Source organism: Taudactylus pleione, unplaced genomic scaffold (assembly GCF_031769625.1).
Source record: "Taudactylus pleione unplaced genomic scaffold, aTauple2 ptg000198l, whole genome shotgun sequence".
Classification (NCBI taxonomy): Eukaryota; Metazoa; Chordata; class Amphibia; order Anura; family Myobatrachidae; genus Taudactylus; species Taudactylus pleione.
The window spans coordinates 18590398-18614198 of NW_028284600.1; the positions used below are offsets into that span (position 1 = coordinate 18590398).

At 42.1% G+C, this 23801-nt stretch overlaps 1 protein-coding gene across 2 annotated transcripts in view; it reads right to left on the reverse strand.

Moving 5' to 3' along the window:
• The window catches only part of ADGRA1 (adhesion G protein-coupled receptor A1), a 1066191-nt gene that overhangs the window by 308433 nt on the left and 733957 nt on the right, over positions 1 to 23801 (reverse strand). For both annotated transcript variants that reach the window (XM_088476934.1, XM_088476933.1), the window contains 2 exons: positions 2361 to 2568; positions 1352 to 1560 (listed from right to left, as the gene is read on the reverse strand). In XM_088476934.1, the coding sequence (XP_088333060.1) occupies positions 1352 to 1560; positions 2361 to 2568 (417 nt within the window). The remainder of the gene's footprint in view (positions 1 to 1351; positions 1561 to 2360; positions 2569 to 23801) is intronic.

The following is a 23801-nucleotide window of genomic DNA, read 5'->3' on the forward strand; positions in this document are numbered from 1 at the left end:
CAAGCCGGAGAAAATACAACAGTGACATTCCAGCTGTGGAACTACTGTACAAGGACCAGAATGATGGGTCTTATAGTTCCACAGACACCGGAGAGCCACAAGTTTCTAAAGTCTGTTGCTAGAATTCTTTATTGTGTATCAAATGATGTTACAAAGATCCAGGGAACTGTCTGTAGTGACTGTAAAACCTACACACCACATACACACCACGGGTGGCCATATAGCAAACCCAGAATCAGTCTGGTTTCTCATAGCAGTAATCACATGAATAAGTTCCAAGGCATTGGTCATAGCTCCCTCTCATAACCGACTGACGTCTGTGTTCTGACTGACTGCAGCAGCCTGGGATTTTCTGCACACGTCCTCAAAACCTCACTGTCGTCTCTGCCTGTCCTTACCAAACGCATAAAAAGCAGCACAACTTAATGCAAACAGCCTAAGCATAATGATCAACTAGTACATCTGCTGCACTTTCTACACAATGACTTCAATAGGTCCAAGGAACAGAACTATTGAAATTAGTCTGATCAAAATTCAAACATCCCCATACAATGATATATAAAAAACCCCTGCAAATTAATAAAGAGAGCCACATCTTTCACTCTCGCTGTGATTATATATATATATATATATATATATATATATATATATGTACATATTATATACTGGCTCAATAACCCAGTGATGGAACTTTCAGTCAAGGGAGAGTAAATGACTGCAATGAGAGCCATCTATACATGCAGCTGTTTGCACAACATCATCATGGATCTGCTCTGAGCCAACCTTTTCATTGTACATATAATAAAAAGAATAATGTTATTTTACCCACGACCAATCCAGGAGATGCTCAGCCTATGCAGCTCCATTCTGCAACAAACTACAAAGGGGGTTTAAATTCTAAGCCTCCACCATTTATTAAATGATTCAACATTGCGGTATCCCTGCAACTAATTAGTATGATCAACACAGTGCAAGGCAGGAACAAAGCAGACAACCATCTCGGGTGCAGTCCTGCAATGTATAACTGTCTGATGCTTATCAATTTGCCCTCAACTTCAGTAAAAATCTCTGCAAATAGGTGGTAGAGAGGCCAGCTGCAAATCCATTGACAGGTGGCAGTACATTGCAAAGTAAGGCTTGTCTTTTCCTGCCAGCGGAGAAGGGGTTAAACAAAAAAGGGAAGTCAGCTCTGCGGCTCGATCACTCACCGCCTATTAACTTTTTCTCTGGGAAATCAAATGCAAATGGAAATAGTGGTTAGCTGTTACTGGCTTGCACTGCCTGTTAACACACAGTTCACCGCACAATTACTGGATTATTTAGCTAATTTCGTCCCTATTAACATGCTTACCATTAGCACTGCGAAGTTACCAAAGCGAGTGCACTGAATGGTGGTTATATTGCCTGCAGAGGTAATTATGTGGCAGCCTTCTCCACACCAGCCCCCATGTCCATCAAGGAGGTCGGAGTCCCAAAAAGCAGCAATAGGATCTACACCCTTTGCAAAGTGTCTCAGGGCTATAGTCAATGGAGGAGAGAGGTTTCCAAAATTGTACCCATCTGCAAAATAATAAAATAAATAAAGTCAAAATCAATTTGGAGACACTCATGGTAAGATAATTAAACATTCTTTTGAACTGATTAGGATTATTGCAAGTCAAAACATTGTACGATCCTATAGGTACCAACAGCGGTGACTTAGTTGCAGGGTCTGCAAGGATTATTATATTCCATTCCAAAAAGTTTGAGGTTAATTATTGGGCTGATACTTTTAATTCTGACGGGTTTCTACATTTATCTCAACTAGAGTGAAGCTGTAGCATTTTTTATATGAATATTGTCAACCCCAATTATGACACACTCTATATATATAGAAGTATGCTTCAGCAGCCATTAGTCTACCTCGTATATTTCAATTACAATGCAAACTGAAGAGCACAGATGTGAATCAGATTCCCTCTCTCTGTTTTCAGCATAAGGATGGAGAAGCTTTCTCTGGTACAACTGTATGAATGACATTAATATGCAAGAAGCATTATACTATTAACTGCAATAACTGGAGTTACTTTCCTAATTAAAGCAGTTCGTTTATTGCATTTGGCTCATGAGTCTTATCTGTGATCTGCGCTACCATGACATTAAATGTATGTTTTCAGCTTTATGCTTCGGTTTTGTTTATTTTGGTGGTGGAGTAATAGAACTTGTCGGGACCGGGAACATGTTTAAATGTCTGTGCACTCCTAAACAAATGGCTGCATGAACATCTGTTCAGTACCCCTGGTCCCTGCTCCCCAGCTGCAAATGCATGTACAGTATCAGGCACTTTGTGTTATGGAGGAAATGGAAAAGGAGCAACTTACCTATTTTAGAAAGCAGAGCTGGTGTAGCAACCGCCCGACGTTTTCCCTGATCTGCAAGAGACGATGTGTTCCCAGTGATCGGAAAGAGTTTTCCATTCCGAAAGACAATAAGCTGTAGCCTGCAACTGGAGTTATCAACAGATTGCAGAGCAGGAGACTGTGCGAAGGCTGACTGTGGAAAATGAATGGAAGCTACAGCTACAGTGTTCTGTACATTAGAGAGAGAGAGAGAGAGAGAGAGAGAGAGGGGGGGGTGAAAAAAAAGGAAAAATTGAAAATGCAAGTCACAACAGGACTGCTTTCCTGCTTTCTATACGTTTTAAACTACAACCCTAAGAATATGTGATCTCTTCCTCTTTTTTTCCTGCAGAATGGAAGCAACCATACAAGCGAGAGCTGTAACCATGGAAATAAGACTGGTAGGGTGCATATTAAAAGGGAAAGCATTTTCCTTGCATGTGTAAGTCTTTATGGTCAAGCTCCCTGCTGCAGAGGTGAGAATGGTTCCTACCATGCCTGCTAGAGGGTCCATCAACACTGCAGATCTGATTTAAAGAGACAATCTCTACCAGGTTTTCTCCTTCACTTAACATAGAATCAGACAACTTCTATTAAAGCCTTATTACAAAAGCAGAGCTTAGAAAAGGGACGCAGGAGTAATTTTGGAAACATCTAAAATATAATGCCGTGCGAATGCAGACGTATGATATGCAACACATTGCTCATTTTTAAAAAGGCATGACAGCCTAGCAAGGCACAGTGATTTAGTACCCAGGTCTTGCCACCAGACGGTGGGAGAGCTTTAACTGGCTAAAAGCTGGAAACAGAGAACATTTAGGCGCAGTCTGATTCGCGGTTACTTCTTATTTATCATCAGAGAGAAGACACGAGATTGCAGGGATGCAGACGGCCTGGGTGCTAAGGGGTTATTCTCTTGTTATTCCCTGGTACAAACCACAGAGGAAGCACTGGGAGACTAACGTCACAAGAATTAGACCTTTAAAAACATTTCATAGCCCAGAATCACATAGATGCTCATGCATAAGCATATTTAAAGGGGATTTGCAGCAAGCATAGAGAAGAGAACATTAGGACGTCCCCATTCTAAGCCAGGCACTTATTTTTATTATCCAATGTGTTCTGCTATTATGTATAATTACCAAGTTTACAGATTCCATTTCAAGGAGTTTCCCCCAGGTGAAAGTGTAGGTATATACAGTACATGCAGACATTATTATTTACGCTGATTTCTTATGCATTCTCTTTACTCTGGCTTATTGTGACCAGTATCAATAGTTTTAGGTCTACTATATTATATCACCTACTTGTTACATTTGTGTGTAAATATAGATCAAGGCAGCATTTGCAGCTATTACACCTCCCTGGCTGTGTAAGTAACAATACCGCTCCTTGCCATTAGCTACAGTATTTGGTTATCCCTGCATTTTATTTTTTAGGGTTTTTTTTTTACCTGTAAAGTACTTTTATCACTTTAAGTACATCTTTGTTTTACTTTGCTATCTCACTTCTAGAAGAAATATACCTAGACAATTTTCTTCTGTTGTATTCACTGGAAATTCAATTGTGGATCTCAAAGATACAAGAAGAAAGAGACCTCTTTCAGGATAGTCACCTGCTATAGGAAATCAATAGGAAATGGCATGAATTTTGCAGCCATATTGCAGTTCCCAAATTGATATTCCCAATAAAGCCTGCAGGTAAAACGTTGGTCTTACTATTTACACCAATTCCAAAGATACTCTATACTAATATAATAAGAACGTTGTGTCTGTCTGTTTGTTCCAAGTTGGCGCAAAAACGCCTGAACCGATATTCATGAAAACTGCATTGTTTTGTAGTGGAAACTCCTAGAATAACCTGCACTTTGTTTCATCTCCATCCGTCAGTTAAAGCTGAGCAATAACAAAAACAAAATTTATTGTATTGACATCATCAATGTAAGAGATAGAGGTGGTGCCATGCGTGCAACCAGCAAGGGGTTAGGGGAGAGTTGCTCTAGGCTCGCGTTCACTTGAATAGGATAAGCTACATAGCAGTCTGTGCACAGGGCACACAGTGACATTGGTGTGAGTGGTAGGTGAATAGGATAGGCTACATAGCAGTCTGTGCACAGGGCACACAGTGACATTGGAGTGAGTGCTGGGTGAATAGGATAGGCTACATAGCGGTCTGTGAACAGGACACACAGTGGCATTGGTGTGAGTGGTGGGTGAATAGGATAGGCTACATAGCGGTCTGTGAACAGGACACACAGTGGCATTGGTGTGAGTGGTGGGTGAATAGGATAGGCTACATAGCAGTCTGTGCACAGGGCACACAGTGAAATTGGTGTGAGTGGTGGATGAATAGGATAGGCTACATAGCAGTCTGTGCACAAGGCACACAGTGACATTGGTGTGAGTGGTGGATGAAAAGGGTAGGCTGCATAGCAGTCTGTGCACAGGGCACACAGTGACATTGGTGTGAGTTGTGGGTGAGTAGGATAGGCTACATAGCAGTCTGTGCACAGGGCACACAGTGACATTGGTGTGAGTGGTGGATGAATAGGATATGCTACATAGTAGTCTGTGCACAGGGCATACAGTGACATTGGTGTGAGTGGTGGGTGAATGCGGTGCTGCCACCAGTCTGTATAGCGCTGCTGGTCATGTGGGCCACACTGTTTTGTACCGTGCATGTGCAGAAAAATTCTTAGAGATCTTTGCCTATATAGATTTGGATGCAAATGCCTATAGTCCCATGTGGCCACAAGACAGACGCACATGAGGCTGTTCAGAAGTGTTTCACTTGCAGGTGATAACTAAGGACGATCAACAGCCACTTCTGTTTGGCTGAATGCATCTTGATAGCATGCACCACTATAATTTGAGCCTGGATCGTAGGTAAGAGCAGGGTTGCCGACTTTCTGGCTGCCCCTTCTGGGAGGGGGCAGCCAGATCCACAGTGCAGGTGAGCATGGCTGGCATTGAGGGGCAGAGCAGGGGGCATGAATCGTGAATCATATCACCGCCCCCCCCACGCTGTGCAGGATTCTCTTGTAACCCGATTTTCAGGAGGCTCCTAGCCGAATTGAGAGGGTAGGCAAGTATGGGTAAAAGCAAGAAAAATATATAAATATCAGGAGACCCCTCCCATGTGCTCAAATTGATTGCCCCATATCGGTTGCGCAGTAGAAAAGGGAGCTGGCTGACATACAGTGGAACCTATGTGCTGGTGGTCCCTGGCCAGTGTCATATAAACATACCAGGACAAGCTAGTGCCCAGCTGCAGCCAACATCCCCACTAGACTTAAAGTTAATACCTAACAGAAACTGTCTCACAAATTTAATGGCTCATTGTTGCCACAGATTTCCCATTTTCCTGAGTATTTTTAAAGTGTGGAACACATGAAGGGATGGCTGTGTTGTTGGGAAATAACCTGGAGCCAGGATTGATCAGCAGGTTTGCTAACCAAGTTATCTGCAGGAAGACTAGGAAGCAGAGGCGCTTTAAGAGAGGAGGCCATTTTCCCGATGATTTCTGCAGCTCCAGGCCACTGGGACGGTAAGTAAATGAAATTGGGAGCAGTATGTGCGGTGCAGGCCCCCCTGGACCCACACCTTGCACACATTATAAATACGGCCCTGCTAGGAAAGTGATTGTCAACACATACTGTCGAAGCTGGATAATTGGCTGAGACAAGATCAGTTTAAAATTGAAGCGTGCGTGACGCCATCTTGCGAATGGCAGCTAGACTCCATTTTAGAAACAAGAATCTGCAAGACGCCATTTTGCGACCAGCGTCACTTTAAGTTACAACTCACGAGCTAAGAACAGATGGCAATGTTTTGATAATCTACCAAGGGCAACTAGAAGAACAGCCTCTTGAGAAAAAGTAAATAGAATAGACAATGCACCAGAAACTGTGAGTGCTTTACATACAAATTGGGAATCCCTGGATGCAGACAAGTATAGTTGTGGCAATTGTAATATAATCCAGGCATTGATCTACACAATTGGATTTGTCTGAATCCTAAACAGGTTTTAGCCCTACACCCAGACAGGATGGCCCTAGCTTCACAGCTTGGGGTAACACATTTGCATTTCACACAAGAGTCTGGGAGAACAAAAGAGCTTTTCCTTTGAACACGGGAAAGGTGGGGGCTGCTGAGACAGGGGGCATGTGGAACTATCATGCTCAGCAATCCACACTGCTAGATGTTCACTTTGTGTATGAGAAATGATGCACTTAAATCTCACCCATTAATAACTAGCATCCTTATATCAAACCCCGCATACTCATCCATTACATATTCACACATAAGGTTTAATAAGCTTTAAAGTATAAGATTTAAGTTGGTTCAGTTAGTTTAAATGCTGTGAAATAAAGATATTTGATAACTATGGTTTTATACATGCTAAGAAAGCAGTGTTTGGGTTTGTACTGATGCTTACTCTTTCAACAGAATTCCGGTACTATCAGTGTGGAGATCGCATCATGCATTCTCAACTTATGGACCACAGAGACTACAAGCAACAAAATGTATATTTTATGAACAACTGTTAGGATACAGCATGGTGGTGGGAGGGAAGAGACCCCCAGTTGTTAGAGGCTGGGTGGGTCTATTTGAACCAGCCTTGTTAAACGCTCTGTAACAGATGCTTCTCCCCTGGGAACCAATGACATCAGCAACAAACTTCTCTATTGTCCTGTCTATTTTGGGGGGGTATAAATATGTGTGCTCAAACACTGGGTCTTAGTCTTCATGCTGAATGCTGAATGATGAGGGGTCTCTTGCTGATGCCTATCATCAGGTCCGGAAGCGGTGCGTATGTATACTGTACTTGGGTTTGTATATTTCCTTTGCGTCTAATTGTGTCTGGATCAATAGCGTGTAACTGACTGTACTTTTACTTGAATAATACTTTGTGCTTTGGAACCACATGTTCTAAGTCTGGAGTCTCTATTTACTGTATGACTGCGTACACAAATTAGCGTCATTCTTAGAGGTTTATAGGTAGGATTTTAGAAGGTATAGGCAGGGGTATGGAGAGGTTCATTTTAATATCGACAGATGCGTCACTTGCACATTGCCAGAAAATACATCCGCGACGCTAAATTGCAATACGGGCGAGCCGCAAAATGGCACGCACGTGCGGCAAGGTAGCATTTTGGAGAGTATTGCCAGCAGTTCACGCTCACCTCCCCCACCTTATGTGGATGGAGGTACAAGTACAGTTACCAAAAATACCCATAAAAATGTAACAAGCAATTTGTACCCTCTCTTAAGCAACCATAAAGAAAATGTTTATGATGTGGATGATGAGCCTATTGTAATGTCTGCCATTTCCCATGCTGTGCAAATGATAGATGCTGCATCACCACAATCACGGGTGGTGCCGCCATCTTCATCGGTAACAGCAAGGGAAGTGTTAACACACTCTGCACCCATAGAGGAAGTTGTTAATACCATACATAGCAGCAGCAGATTAAACCCCCAGCCAGGTAACCAGCTCAGAGGTAGCAGCGCTAACAGTCTGCATCCCATCCGGACGATAACTGTTCTGAATGGAAATGCAGATGCGAACGGTGTAGTGTCCATGAGGGAAGTGGTAATGCATTGTCCTTGGACAAGAGCAGAACTAAATTCCATCATAAATGATTTCCCCAATCCCAAAAAGGAACTAGCCAAATGTCAAAGATTTTTGAGAAATTTGGGTAGTTCACATGAGCCAACTAATAATGATTGGCGTGTGGTGTTAAGGGCCTGTCTGCCACGCAATACCGACGTGACAAAATTTATCACGGATTGTGTATTGGATGGTGACGTTCCCTTAACAGACCAAGTAAACCAAGGTAACATTTCCCGCATTGTGACTCAATTGGGTATATATTTTCCAGTAGTAGTTAACTGGAACAAAATTTTCACAATCAAGCAAAAGGAGAGTGAAACTGCAGAAGACTATTGTGACCGTGCTCTGCAGGCTATCACCCAGTACACTGGGATAGAAGATATTAAAGATAGCACTCACCACAGGGGAATGATAGTCACGGTACTCATGGATGGTCTGAAAGACGACTTAAAGACTCTGGTTCAGACCTCACAACCTGGCTGGAGGGGAATCACAATAGATAACCTCATAGAGTCTGCCATAGAACATGATAAAAATATCACAAAGAAGAGAGAGAGACCCAGAGCGAAAAACTAATGGCTGTCAGTATCCAAGCTCTGGAAGGAAAGACAATAACATCACAGCCAACCGACACACCTGCACCCACACACACCTGCACCTGAACAATTACACGTCCTCACCAATCCCACACCACAGCAAACACATTCTTACCCCACATATCATACACAACCACAGGCCTCATACTACCCACAAACTTCATACCACCCACAATACCCTTATCCTTCACATCCTTAACCATACCCACCATCTTTTCCTCTTGCTCAAATTCCACAACAATCTTTTCATCTACCACGTTCAAAATTATGTTTTAACTGTCACCAAGTGGGACACATAAGTAAGTACTGCAAAGTAAAGAACACCACACATGAACATGGGTTTCCTATGGGTTCATAGGTAACCCCAGTATCTTCTCCCAGGCCTTATATGACTGTTTACAATCTTTTCAACCTATCAATGGATCTGTTCTAATGTAAAATGTGGATTATTTATTGTTGTATTTTGGGTCATGTTTAAATGATATTAAACTGTTGTGCTTTATCTCCCACTCATAGGGCACAAGGTTGCTAAGGATAAACGGCAGCCATGCGAGGCTAAGGTCGACTACGTGGAATACTATCCAACCCAGTTACCCAGACATTATTTAGAGCAGTAGCTATTAATAACAAGATCTAATTGCAGGAACCTATATGCAGATACTATATCCCTAGAATTTAAAAAAAAAATGATGGGGGGGACTTATTTTACAGGTGACATTTCCAAGAACATGTGTAAGATGATGGGTAACAACACTAAGATTATCCCAGACTGTCTTTTCCTTTATTTGCCCCCCTTTGAGATACTGTTCAAACAGGCAGCCTCATGTGAAAATATGATAATGAGGTTACTGTGCAGGGTCTCACGAGGATGAATACGAATAACAGAAATTGAAAGTATTATTAACTAACATATTTAATGCAAACTGTCATGATGTCAAATCTGGAGAATTTGTTATGATCCCAATTTTTTTAGCTCAGGTTATTTGACTGATCGGTGGAAAGGTCCGTATCTGACGATACAACATCCTCAAAGGGTGGCCGAGGAGGATACGTGGGTCCATTCCACTCACTATAGGGAGGTTAACCAACCGGTGGAGATACAAGGCGGAGACAAGGCCGATAACGTGGACCTGTCGATTGCGAGCTTGTGCCCAACCGATTAAAAGGTGATGGTGAGATATCTGAGCTAAAGAAATGTGTAGATCAGTGCTTCCAGCAATGGAGTGGTCTGCTGTGGTCATCCTAGTTCTTTTTTTTCCAGAGTTTTTGTCATGATGATCTGTTTGGGGATACCCAGTGTCTGTGATGGAGGACCGATTGAGGAAATGGGAGCTGATGGCAGTGCTGATGGAGTGGAGTTGGGAGGAGTGCAATGATAATCAGGGGAGTGTCTGACCAATTTTAGTATTGTAATTGTTATGTTATTTGGGAAGAATACTTCCAGAAGTTATGACCCTCACACATGTTGAAATGCTTGGTATACATAAAAACACACCATCACCATATCTTCACACGCAATATGAACACAGAGGCAAAAGAAATATGATACTTGGTGATGTGCATAAAGCCACTCTGTTAATTAGTGAGACAACTGGCTTTCAAGTTTTAGTCGCACTGGATCCCACCAGGATCGCTCGGGGAACACTAAATTTTAGATATATTCAGGATCTTGCTAAATTGATAGATAATTTCACCGAGATGTACGATGACACATTCAGGTATACAGGGAGAGAATTGCAAGCGTACAAGAAAGAACTGGTGCAACACAGGCTAGTGTTGAATTATTTAACTGCTGTTACTGGAGGGTATTGCATAACATGCCCAATTTGGAGTAAAATGTTGCACCTATGCCACCAATGATACCAGCGACCCTAAGGAGGTGATAGACCGGAAGATGGATGAAATTCTGCAGCTAAAGTGGGAATTTCGCAAGAACCATAACGCTTCAGTGGCTGAAGTAGGGGAGAAGATAGAAGGATGGGTTTCATGGCTGAACCCAGTGAAATGGTTCTGAGGTCTAGGGGAATGGGTCCAGGAAGTGATCGCCAGCATAGGCAAATTCTTAACCCTTATACTGATTATCATCATAATAATTGGCATATGCGTCCGGTGTGTTCCTATTGTGTTGAAGTGTGGAAAATGTAAAAATAGAGTAAAACGAAAGAATGAAATTATGATAGTGGTCAGTATGAATACCGAGGTAAATACAGAACTGCATTACAACCCTGAGCTAGGAAATACCATCATTTAATGTATTATAATTAGACATGCATAGAATGTATTATTGAAATGTTATTTTTAAAACACCTCAGATAATGTAAAGTCTAAATTCCCCTTCAAGACTGCCTTTATAAGACTGGTGCATCCCCACACCTTTCACATGATCTTCCAAGATCCGCGGTGTGCGTATAATAGTAGTTTTATGTCCCCACTCAGAGACACATTATTGATGGATTAAGAACCACCTTGTGCCATCCCATAATAACACTAAATAATATATAAATGTAAGCCTAAATTTAATTTTAAGATCAGATTGTAATAGCATGTTGTTCGCTATCAAAGGGTGGACTGTCGAAGCTGGATAATTGGCTGAGACAAGATCAGTTTAAAATTGAAGCCTGCGCGGACGCCATCTTGCGAATGGCAGCTAGACTCCATTTTAGAAACAAGAATCTGCAAGACGCCATTTTGCGACCAGCGTCACTTTAAGTTACAACTCATGAGCTAAGAACAGATGGCAATGTTTTTGATAATCTACCAAGGGCAACTAGAAGAAAAAGTAAATAGAATATACAATGCACCAGAAACTGTGAGTGCTTTACATACAAATTGGGAATCCCTGGATGCAGACAAGTATAGTTGTGGCAATTGTAATATAATCCAGGCATTGATCTACACAATTGGATTTGTCTGAATCATAAACAGGTTTTAGCCCTACACCCAGACAGGATGGCCCTAGCTTCACAGCTTGGGGTAATACATTTGCATTTCACACAAGAGTCTGGGAGAACAAAAAAGCTTTTCCTTTGAACACGGGAAAGGTGGGGGCTGCTGAGACAGGGGGCATGTGGAACTATCATGCTCAGCAATCCACACTGCTAGATGTTCATTTTGTGTATGAGAAATGATGCACTTAAATCTCACTCATTAATAACTAGCGTCCTTATATCAAACCCTGCATATTCACCCATTACATATTCACACATAAGGTTTAATAAGCTTTAAAGTATAAGATTTAAGTTGGTTCAGTTAGTTTAAATGCTGTGAAATAAAGATATTTGATAACTATGGTTTATACATGCTAAGAAAGCCGTGTTTGGGTTCGTACTGATGCTTACTCTTTCAACAGAATTCTGGTACTATCGGTGTGGAGATTGCATCATGCATTCTCAACTTATGGACCGCAGAGACTACAAGCAACAAAATGTATATTTTATGAACAACTGTTAGGATGCAGCATGGTGGTGGGAGGGAAGAGACCCCCAGTTGTTAGAGGCTGGGTGGGTCTATTTGAACCAGCCTGTTAAACGCTCTGTAACAGATGCTTCTCCCCTGGGAACCAATGACATCAGCAACAAACTTCTCTATTGTCCTGTCTATTTTGGGGGGGTATAAATATGTGTGCTCAAACACTGGGTCTTAGTCTTCGTGCTGAATGACGAGGGGTCTCTTGCTGATGCCTATCATCGGGTCCGGAAGCGCTGCGTATGTATACTGTACTTGGGTCTGTATATTTCCTTTGCGTCTAATTGTGTCTGGATCAATAGCGTGTAACTGACTGTACTTTTACTTAAATAATACTTTGTGCTTTGGAACCACATGTTCTAAGTCTGCTGTCTCTATTTACTGTATGACTGCGTACGCAAATTAGCATCATTCTTCTTTATAGGTAGGATTTTAGAAGGTATAGGCAGGGGTATAGAGAGGTTCATTTTAATATCGTCAATTTTAACCCTCCACAGACAAGACTTCTAAAGCGTTCCAGCATCACTAAACCACCCAGCCAAACAACCAGCAAAATGGCAGCCTTTCCAGAAGCATATACTTTGGAGTGAACCTGACAGAATATAGTTATACGGCCCCCGATAATTTGGTATCCGACTCTCTGTGCACAGCAGCAGTGTATACAAAGCCGGAAACAGCTGGCCTGAAAGTCACAAAGAGTGAGAATTAGCACTGTCGAGTCTGACTCATTTGGTTCACGCATGCGCAACCTCTGCTGGAAGGAGCCGGATGGGGGCCTCTTCTCAACCCGGGACTGCTTCCCATAGGAAGGAGCAGCAGTCTGGGAACAAATTCCATCTGAAGATGGCAGAAGTTCCCGCAGTCAAACTCTGAAAATATATATTTTTTGGAGTTTGATTAATTTAGGTCCCCATACTAGTGCATGGGGATCTTGGGCCTCATCTGAGCTGAAAGGTAAAAATCTCCTGCATTACCTATATAATGAATAGCCCTGACACTTAATTTACACAAAAGTAGGTGAAAATGTTAATTTTAATTTTTCACCTGCTTTTGTAGACATTAAGTACTGATGTATAGACCCCTCAATGTGGTAGAGGTGGATGGGGAGAAGTTTAGGAATTACCAGTAGATAAATCCATTACTAGAGGAGTTTAGAAGAGAGACGGGACAACAAGGGTGTAGGACAAAGAAGGTTAGGGTTGTCTGACAAGATAGGTAGATTAATACAAATGAAATCCAATCATAGTAACTGATGTGCCATATGTAAGATGTCAGCAGCTTGACAGAAAATATGGTCCAATAGCTGTCCCTGGACCATAAATTAACTATACCAGGCTAAAGAAGGCTGAAACGTTATGTGACTTCAATCAGAGGACAGAAGGGCTGCAAGGTGCCCAAATAGTCTTTGTCCATTATATGAACTCCTTACAAAATGGTAGCTGTGGATGTTATAGGTCCTCTGCCTAAGACCAACAAAATGTGGAAAACCTCCATACTGACAATTCAGGCACCCTTGGCGTGATTCTGATCCGGATGAAAAGCAAATGTGTTACGCAGATTGAGCATTGTCTGCAATTGCACGTGTGTGTAAGCCACAATACGCACGTGCAGCAAATCAATTTAGATTTTGGTCACAAAGAGGATTTACTAGCAAAGTGATTGACAGGTAGCCGGCGCTTGGGGGAGGAAATGAGGGTTGGATACAGATCGCAACCGTGTTGGGTCCATTTAAACACTTTTCTCTGTTTGTATATATTATTAACCACTGTTGATCTCGCTCACACCTGGAGAGCCCTATGCGTGTTGGATAAGCCGCTCTGTTTGAGACAGTTTAGACTTACTTAGATGGTTGATGGGTGCCCAATCAGCATTGATATTTCCGATATTTACGTTATTTCACATCGGACGCAAATGAGAAGGTAGCAGTGGGCGTCCCGATGCTCAGGGAAACTTTAGAGTCATTAGCATATATTTGCAGTTGTGGATCGTGTGAAATTGCAATTGTGTCCGGATCAGAATCTAGCCCCCGGGTACTAATCGACTGATGCCATACATAGTGCCTGGACATGGTAGTGTTTAGCTGGGTGGGATTCCCTAGTGATGGAAGTAAAAGTTCGGGTAGCACCATTCAAGGGAGAGATCATGCAGAGTCTTTGGTAGAGGTTATCTATTGGATTATCATGTACCATTAATTACCAGTCTAAGGCTAATGGACTATGTGAATCGAACAAGAACTATCAAGAAAGATAGAGAGGTCCTCAATGGGTTATTGTGTGGAGGATGGACCTGTGCCTGTTGAAATAGTTGGTGGACCACACTGTGGATTATTTAGAAGCTGTAAGACATGTTAAAGATGGGTCAGTTACACCTACAGACAGAGCAGGGAAAGTGAAGAAGGGAAAATGGTCAGGAGTATAGAAGTGAATATAGTAGAGTGCTTGATTATGCCAAATACACCATTACCCTCCATAGGGTAGGCAGTTCTTTACCTACCATATACTTAAACAAAAACATAAGTATGGGTAATTGGTCACATGTCAAGATTCATGTCAACAAGCAGAGTATAGTCATAGAGCAAGTCCAGCTGGTGCCCAGTTAGTAATATAGCACAGACAGAGTACAGTCACAGGCAGTGACTATCACAGCAGGTTCATGAGCCAGCAGGGTATACCTATCATGTGGACTGTGGGTTTGTGCAACAATAACAGCATTCCATATTATACCAGACAGCCACATGGTTCTAAAATTATAAAAACCTTCCCCCAGATGCCTAACCCCTAAACCGAACCTTAAAAATGTTGAAAAAAAATAACCACATAAAAAATGTGTTGACAAATTGTGTGTCGACCAGTTGATCCTGTCGACCTTTTAACCTTGTCAACCTTTTGTCAGTCGACCTTTCGCTCCTGTCAACCTTTTGCCCAGGTTAACCTAATGCCTGTCAATCATCTGGTGTCGACCTATTGACTGACGACCTTAGTACTGTCGATTTATTATACCATGCAAAAATATATATATAGAATTCCAGTCCAGCGCTGTCTGTTTAATAATGAGGAAAGATTCTTACATCTAAAACAGTGTCCAATTTGAAGTATTTTTCAGAGTTCAATGGGTTTCAACCTTTGTTCATCAATGGTGCAACTCTCAAAAAGAAGAGAAAGAATATAGTGCAATATGTTCCACAGATAAAACAATTTATTCAAAAAATAATGCACTCACATTTCAATAAAAAACAACAGACATATCGCATCACCAATTGGATGCACTCTCTGGGTCACTTGTATAAGGAATACCGGTACATCTTTGATGTAAAAAATGCGGGGTAGAAGGTTTCAGATACCAGCCACCACCTCATAAGATCCACCGTTCTCCCGATTTCAACGTCTTTGGAGTGTCCGTCCCACTAGCTTAACGCGTTTCGGATATAATTATCCTTCGTCATACTGTATCTGCACACTTTAAAATAATGCATGGGTCAAGCCATTGTTTTTTAAAATCCTTCTGGGCAGTACAACAAATAAATCCTACCTGGAGATCAAGAGATTTGGAGCTTAGGTTATCAAAAGCTGAAAGGATTGAATGGGGACTTCAAGTTAAAGTGGTTCTTATAAAAAAAAAATATATATATGAATTTTTGTATTTTTATGAATTTTTGTATTTATTATCTTGGTTATTTATTATTATTATATTTTTATTGTTGAATATAAGATGGATTTTAATGTATGGTACAATAATGATGTATTTATTGTTTGTATATTACCCCTGTATGTGAACTATGAGCACCGCACTTTACGGATGTTACCCGTGTTAAAATGGTGAGAAGAAGATTCCCGGTGGGGGATTGTTTTATTATTATCGCTGCACTTTATGGACATTCCCTTTCTTAATATGGAGAAAAGAACACTTCCGGAGATCCACGGTGGTGGAACGCAAAAGGAGATTGCTAGTACATCCGTCGATGGAGGAAGTCTTCGGGCGTTCTCTTCCGCCGGAAGTCGCAAGTCGGACGGACACGTGACTTCCGGTATGGGTGCTCTCCAGAAGTTGGAAGATTTACAAGCAGGAAGTCGTATTTAGCAAACAATTAGTGAGGGTATATTAGATGGACTAGGCAGGTATCCCACTATGCTTCTGACGAAGGATAATTATATCCGAAACGCGTTAAGCTAGCGGGATGGACACTCTAGAGACATTGAAATCAGGAGAACGGTGGATCTTGTGAGGTGGCGGCTGGTATCCAGAACCTTCTACCCTGCATTTTCTACATCAAAGATGTACCGGTATTCCTTATACAACTGACCCAGAGAGTGCATCCAATTGGTGATGCGATATGTCTGTTGTTTTTTATTGAAATGTGAGTGCATTATTTTTTTAATAAATTGTTTTATCTGTGGAACATATTGCACTATAGTCTTTCTCTTCTTTTTGAGAGTTTTTGATCTAAAGATATGCACCATTGATGAACAAAGGTTGAAACCCATTGAACTCTGAAAAATACTTCAAATTGGACACTGTTTTAGATGTAAGAATCTTTCCTTTTTATTAAACAGACAGCGCTGGACTGGAATTCTATATATATATTTTTGCATTGTATTGTTTCTAAGAGACGTGTAGGGAGTCTCTATAGATACCAGTGTCTGCAGCATCAATTGCGCAGGTTCAGAACTGTATTTTTGTATATTTAGGATCTATTATACCATGCCCGAACTTGCATGCCAGCTCATTTTCTGGATCTTGAAGAATCACATATACAGTATATCTATAATCTATAAACACACAGAGGGCTTTGTGTATTTCAACAAAAAACTGGTGCCTATGCTGTCGCACTTGCAATAATGTCTAATATCTTATATCTATCTAATATGTATGGAACTATATGTGTGATTCAGCTTGGATCGCTATTGTGATCGCAGCTGCAATAACCTTACTCAGAAATTGCTAACTTCAGCGCACGCTCTGAGGCCTCAGGCCAGGGGAGTTTTAAGAGAGGAGGGGGCCCATGTGCAGCCTCCGTTTGGGCCCCCTCCTCTCTGACAGCGGCTCAGCGGCACTGAGCGCTGTAGATTCAGGCTTCATGCCAGAATCTATAGCACATGCACGGGTCTCTGGGAAAATGGCGTCCGCATCTACTTTCCCGGGGACCTCTTTTCTGCGCATGCGTAGATCACTGGGACGCTGATGTTGCGCTGCAGAGCAGCAGTTCGGGAATCGGCGGATAGGTAAGTATAATTACCCTATGGGTGCAGGGTGTGCGGTGTGGGCCCCCCTGGACCCGGAGGCCCATGTATCCCGCACACCCTGCACCCATTATAGATATGCCCCTGCCTCAGGCTGCGTAGGGCATTGCAGTGGATAATTTATGCATGCCCATGCAACGGCGTTCAAACGCACTGGCACGCCTACGTTTCGCTGACCACCCCCCATCCCCGCCCACAAACGGCACTTCCTGTCAATCACTCTGTGATGGGTCTGCGTGGTCGCTGCTTTCAAATTTGATTATATGCTTATTCCACAATATGAATAATACTGATCTTGGTTATTTCTTTGATGCTTTAATAAACAGAATCTGTGGATATGTTGGGAGTAAAATCTGGTTCTAGATTAGCTCCAACACAATTCAGGAGTAAGGAGAGCCAGGAGATAATCAGATTGTATTCCTGTAGATTTCTTCTTCTTGATCTAAGGGCATGATACTGGTAAGTCCAAGGTTCAGCTAGAACCTCTGTAGCTCCCAGAGGACAGAGGATTGAAAGCAGCTTAGCACAGTTGTCCCTAGATTCCATCACTATGTGATTGAGCCAAAGCTAAGCTGCACATAATTATGCACACTGCCAGCCAGACCAATGTCTCTGCTGACACTAAGGTGAGAAACGTTCTAAGCAGACACAGCCGGTATGTATAATGCTCCTCAAGATGCAAGCAGTGGTTGCATACAAAAAGGTCAACTGCTAGATGTAACCTTCTACCTGTCAATGGTTTGATTACAGATCTGTTGCCTTTCACATGCAGTAGCCTAGATAAATCATAATTCTGCTTACTCCCATCAGCTTATATCCTAGGTAATATTTTCCTGAGATCCAGTAGAAGTAACTGCACATGCAACAGACTAAAGATTTTTTTTTTACAGTTTCTCTGATAGGTCTAATTAACCAATAAAACCTCAGAATTCTCAAATGGTGCTAGACTAATTGGTGACGGTATGAAAGTGCTATACACCCATAAATTAATCCAACAATCATCACTGTAATTTAGATAATGATAAAGAAGCTGATGCAGAGTACGCCAGTTTGTGGAGCGCGCCCTGGGGAAGACTCTGTGAAATAGGGTGTTTGGGGGCGTGAACTAGGTGGTGGCAAAACGATTGCACAAAACCATCCTGACTTGTGGGAGTATCATGGGTGTGCATCACGTGTACGGGGAAGCCTGTGTCAGACGGATCTCTTGCACCTAGCCTGGGGCGGCTGCAGGTGCAGATACTAATAATGACTGTTGCATCGCCCGGCGTGAAATCCGTTAATGTGTGTGTGCTATTGGCGGTAGAATGGTATAACACCACCACCAGCGGAGTCCACATGCACTATACCACCCAAGTACTTAACCAGGTGTGAGGTTTATTGAAGTGTAGTAGAAGCTGCTTGTACAGCCGTACTTACAGTTATACCCTTTGCAATCTGGATGTAGAGGTGCTTGAGTGAAACATGCAGAGCACCAGCTGGTGATGTATGAAGGTAACTGTACTGGTGAAGTTATGTGGAAGATCTAAAGCAGGGTATTCAGGATATATGCACTATATTCTGCAGGGTCTCTGGAGTTACTCTGGCTCTCACACACAATGACAAGAGGGTGCTGTGCAGAAGACCAAACGGCGGCCATCTTGGTAAGGGAGAATGCTTCATGTAAGGAGCATTTATGGTGGTAGTGCACTCCATATTTAAACAAAATCAATGGGCGACACTGGTTTCAGGTATACTAGCATTAGCATATGATAGTAAATCCGGCTGATGGGGCTGCCCGCAACCACAGCCACTTTGCGTGTGACTCACAATCAGCCCACATGGGTGTATTCACACAAAGCATGCTCCGGAAATGGGCACATAGAAGGGCAATGTTTGGTCATAGGCATTTTAATAGCATCTACACAAGAGAGGCAAAATTGTTTTGTAACTGGACATTCTCACATAATTTAAGCGATCACGCCGAGCTGAACATAAGTTACAATATGCCTGTTTGGAGGAGTATCTTTTGCGGCTAATATAAAGTAGGTGCAAATATACACTGATGGCGATGACTAGTAGTAAAACAGGCATGCGCACAGCTGTATCTTGAAATGCGTACAACTCAGCATATAGGTGAATACACAGTATGCATTTTTCCATGCATGCTTCCTTTTGAGCATGGTACAGTAAGCCTGATTTAGTTACAACGCTACATCAGGCAGCAGTATAAAGTCACTTTCTGAAGTACTTTAAGCAACTTTTCATTGCTGCATGAGTAGACCCCTGTGAAACTTAATTTTTCTTACTTTCTTCATTCGTCTCCACAGTGATTCACAGTTTGAAAAGTTCTCTACCCTACACTAATGGACAGCAATGAGGGCATTACAGACTGAGGATGACATAAAAACTTACTATGAGAGTGCTATTATTAAACTGAAGATGTTGTAAAGAGTGTTAATCCCAAAATATCGCTCTGACGTGTTTCATCTGATGAAGTTATGAGTTATTCTAGAATGAAATGTGGCGGTTACACTACTTTGGGACTACCACTGTACCAATCTTTACAACATCCTCAATTATCTTAGTTAAAAGGTTCCCAGCAGTAGAATGAACTGGCACAGCTAAGGACACTTCCTTCATTTTGTTTCTTTGGGCAAAATTTACTAAATTGCGGGTTCTAAACCCCGGCGGTTTGGTGGCGGTTTAATGGCGGGTTCTAAACCCCAGCGGTCTGGTGGCGGTTTTGAAATTACACCAAAACAGCTGCTTAGGCATTTTAGCCCAAGCCCTGTTCTATTCTAATCTAAAATGTATTTTGACAGCAGTTTTGCAGCGGTTTTGGCCTTAGTAAATCTGTGGATGGCAAAACCAATGCCAAACCACCACTAAACCGCTGGGGTTTAGAAGCCACCGCTTAGTAAATTTTGCCCTTTGTCTCTAAAATAAAAGAAAACAGGTTAAACTATGAAAGATTATTTAGAAGATCCAGTAGAAGATACTGTTTTAGCATTATTTGTTCTCGTAATTTTTTTTATCTAGTTTATTTCTAAGTATATTAGAGATGTGCAGTTCGGTTGTCTAGAAATCCGAATCCACGCTAATTTCATTAATCCGGACAGATCCGAGTCGCAGTTCTAATCTTCTGAGGTGAGCTGGATAAATATGAGTCACGGTTCTAATCTTCCAGCGGTTTGGAATTCAGATTTTAAATCCAAATTTCAGGTTTTGGATTGCAAAAATTGCATGATTTTAGCTGTTTTTAAAAACTTTTTATCATGTAAAAAAAAAAAATCCAGATCCAAAGCCAAAACGCTTGAGGGTGTTTTTGCAGAACCAAAACATGAAGATGAATCCAAATCCCAAACCAAAAACAGGAGGGTCAGTGCACATCTCTAGTTTATACATTGCTTGTATATCTAACATCTAAAAATAACTAAGATAACTGAAATATACATTTAAGATGTTCTAGAGAACAAATGTTTATGCAAGAGTCTCGGCATCAGAATCAAATTTAACAGCAACTGTATAAGATACAGATGTAAAAGTTTTAGAACAGATGTTAATCAAATCATACACATTTTCCTTAGTCCTTAGTTTTGTCTGGCACTTTTTTTATTTGTTTTGTTAAGATCAACAAAAAGTGCTAAAGGTCTTCATGACAGACATTTAAGGATTGGAGGAAAGAAATAGAAGTCACTGTATGCTAACTCCAACTGACTTACACCAACAATCAGCACCATGGACAGCGGACTAAGCACAGTACTGATTGATTCACACAGTTTGCAACATTGCTTATCCCCCAGGTCACTTTTAAATCTCAGACAATATTCCAGGAGAGAATCAGACTTTGTAAAGGGCATGAGCACACAGGTGTTATTTCTGGTATCTAAGATCCACCCCGTTCAGTCGGAGGGGAGCACAACACAAGGAGATCTTGAAGCAGAGATCACTGATCCCTATATTAAACAGTAAATTGATAATCCATACACAAACTCTGTGGGGACACGATGGCTATGTCTTACACTATTTTCTACCACCTATACCCATTTATTTGCTCTCTTTCCCACCATGTGAATGAATATCTGTTTGGCAAAGGAATCAGTGATCTTTATTTAAAATTTAGATTGTATTTCTCTGCTGGGTGAGCACAAGCAAGGATCATTTCCTTAGAGGGAGGAAATAAAACCAGCCATCCATAAGGGCTTGTCCCTGTGTGCTCGTAGAACAATATTTGATTCATTTTATCTACTACTATGATAAATAATATAATGGTCAGATCGGAGGGCCTAAAGGCTGGGTTACTGTCACATCAGATCAATGTCTACCTCTTAACTCCCCTTACAATGGCTCAGTCACTCCTCACGTCTTCCTCTTGTTTCACCCTTCCTTTTAGACTAAGCCCTATGAGCAGGGCCCTCCTCCCTCCTGTTCTCATCACCAACTTCTCTTGTGCACCTGCTACACATCTTCCTTGGGCTCTCTGCCCCTGGCTCCCTATCATCTGTTTTTGTTTTTTCATCCGAACTAGACCCGTCATTTGCACTAATGCTGACAGCTACAAGTTTCAGCTGATGCTGTACTTTTCAAATGCACACATTGCATCAGTGGCTGTGCTGAGATTTGTAGAGCTATTTGTACTGTACTGTTTTACCCTGTATTGTCTTATTGTTTTGCTCTCTGTACGGCACTGCGGAACACTTGTGGCACCCTATAAATAAAATGTTATAATAATAAGAATAATGTATTTTTCCCCAAAATAACAAATAAATATGATTGCGCTTGTACCATAATCCAGGCAACCTGTACACTGCACATATAGGATCCACATTAACAACGTATTTAAACGTCATATATAAAATAAAAGAGAGTAACAAAGCAATCCATTGTACTCTGTGTTAGATTATATGTGACTGTTATCATTAGATACTGTATGTTGGAGTGATGACATTACATGGACAACTGATCCATTATCACATAGGGAATCAGTATGATTTACCGCTGGCCGCATGGTTCAAATCCCGACAGCGGAACCCCAGCAGGGGTGAAGATGCCAACTGCTATAAAAGGTAAGTACCGCTAACCTAACCCCCCCTAACCCTCCCTTAGGGGTGCCTAACCCTAACCTCCCCCCCAAGTGCCTAACCCTAACCTCCCCCCCCCAAGTGCCTAACCCTAACCCCCCTCTAAGTGCCTAAATCTAACCACCCCTTCCTCACTGACTAAACCTAAGTTTCCCGAAGGGGTGCCTAACCCTAACCTTCCCCCGGGGGTGCCTAACCCTAACCCCCCCTTCCCCTAGCCTAACTCTCCCGGGGGGCTGTCTAACCCTAAGTCCCTCCGGGAGCCCCTAACCTAACACTCCCCCCTGCGCCTGTCCGTGCCCGGCGCTCATCTTACCTTCGATCAGGATGCCGAATGTCGGGCTCCCGGCGTAGGTAAAATGATAGGCATTGGGATTTCATCACCTGTCATTAGACCCTTTCCAGGATTAGACAGTCGGGATGCCGACAGTTGGCATTTAGACCGTTGGCATCCTGACTGCATACCTCACATAGATTCTTCATTTAAATGCTTAACTTATGGAAAAAATGAAAACATATGTCTGTATAGAGTCTAAGGGAATGATTCAGACACTGAGGCATTGTCGACGTCGGATGCAAGCGGCCAACGTTTCCAGTCTGCCCACATGCCTCTAAGTCGCACTGCGCATGCGTCCTGATGGTTACCGCCGGGGATACAGAGCAAATTTGTATGCAAATAGGTGGAATTTCAGTGAACACTTCTGGATGGTAACAGGGGGGAGGCTAGCTAAACACGGGCATGTCGGGCATGTTGCAGTCAGTGACTGGGGCTTTTTCAGCAGTTGCACTAATTATTCTCTCTCGCTAAACCTTTGTTGCAATTTTTTTCATACTATTCTGAAATTTCAAAATCACACATCCGGAATGGAGACAAAAGTATCAATATCTCGGTATGTGGGGAAGAAAAAACTTTTGCTGTACACTTAGGGCTATTTCACACTTGCCGGTTTGGCCGGCCGGCCAAAAAACAGGCAGAAGCCGTATGTTTTTTTTTCAGACACTCGGGGCCTTTTACATGGAACGGCTTTGAGCCTTTTCAAATGTGTTTTTTTTCCCTTCTTCTACTGGGCATGTGCAGCAGCTGTAGTACAAGCCGGCCGGTGTGTGTCTAAGGAAACATTGTTTCATATACTCCACTGCCTTGATTGGACACGGCTTGGACACGGCACGGCAGCCGTCCTGCTCAATGGATACTCCCGGCTGCTACACGGTGACCGTGCCGTGCTCGTGTCATGTGAAAGAACCAACCTGCTTCCATGTATTATTAAATTTAACACCTGGCAAAAAAAATAATAGTTTTTTTGCCAGACAGGGAAAACTGGCATGTGTGACATAGGCCTTAGTAAGCTGAGGTTCTGCTGTTATAAAAAACGAATATCCTCATGTACAATCACAAAAACGTCACTCTTTATTCCATTAAAAATAGGATCAGACAGAACCCATATTCCT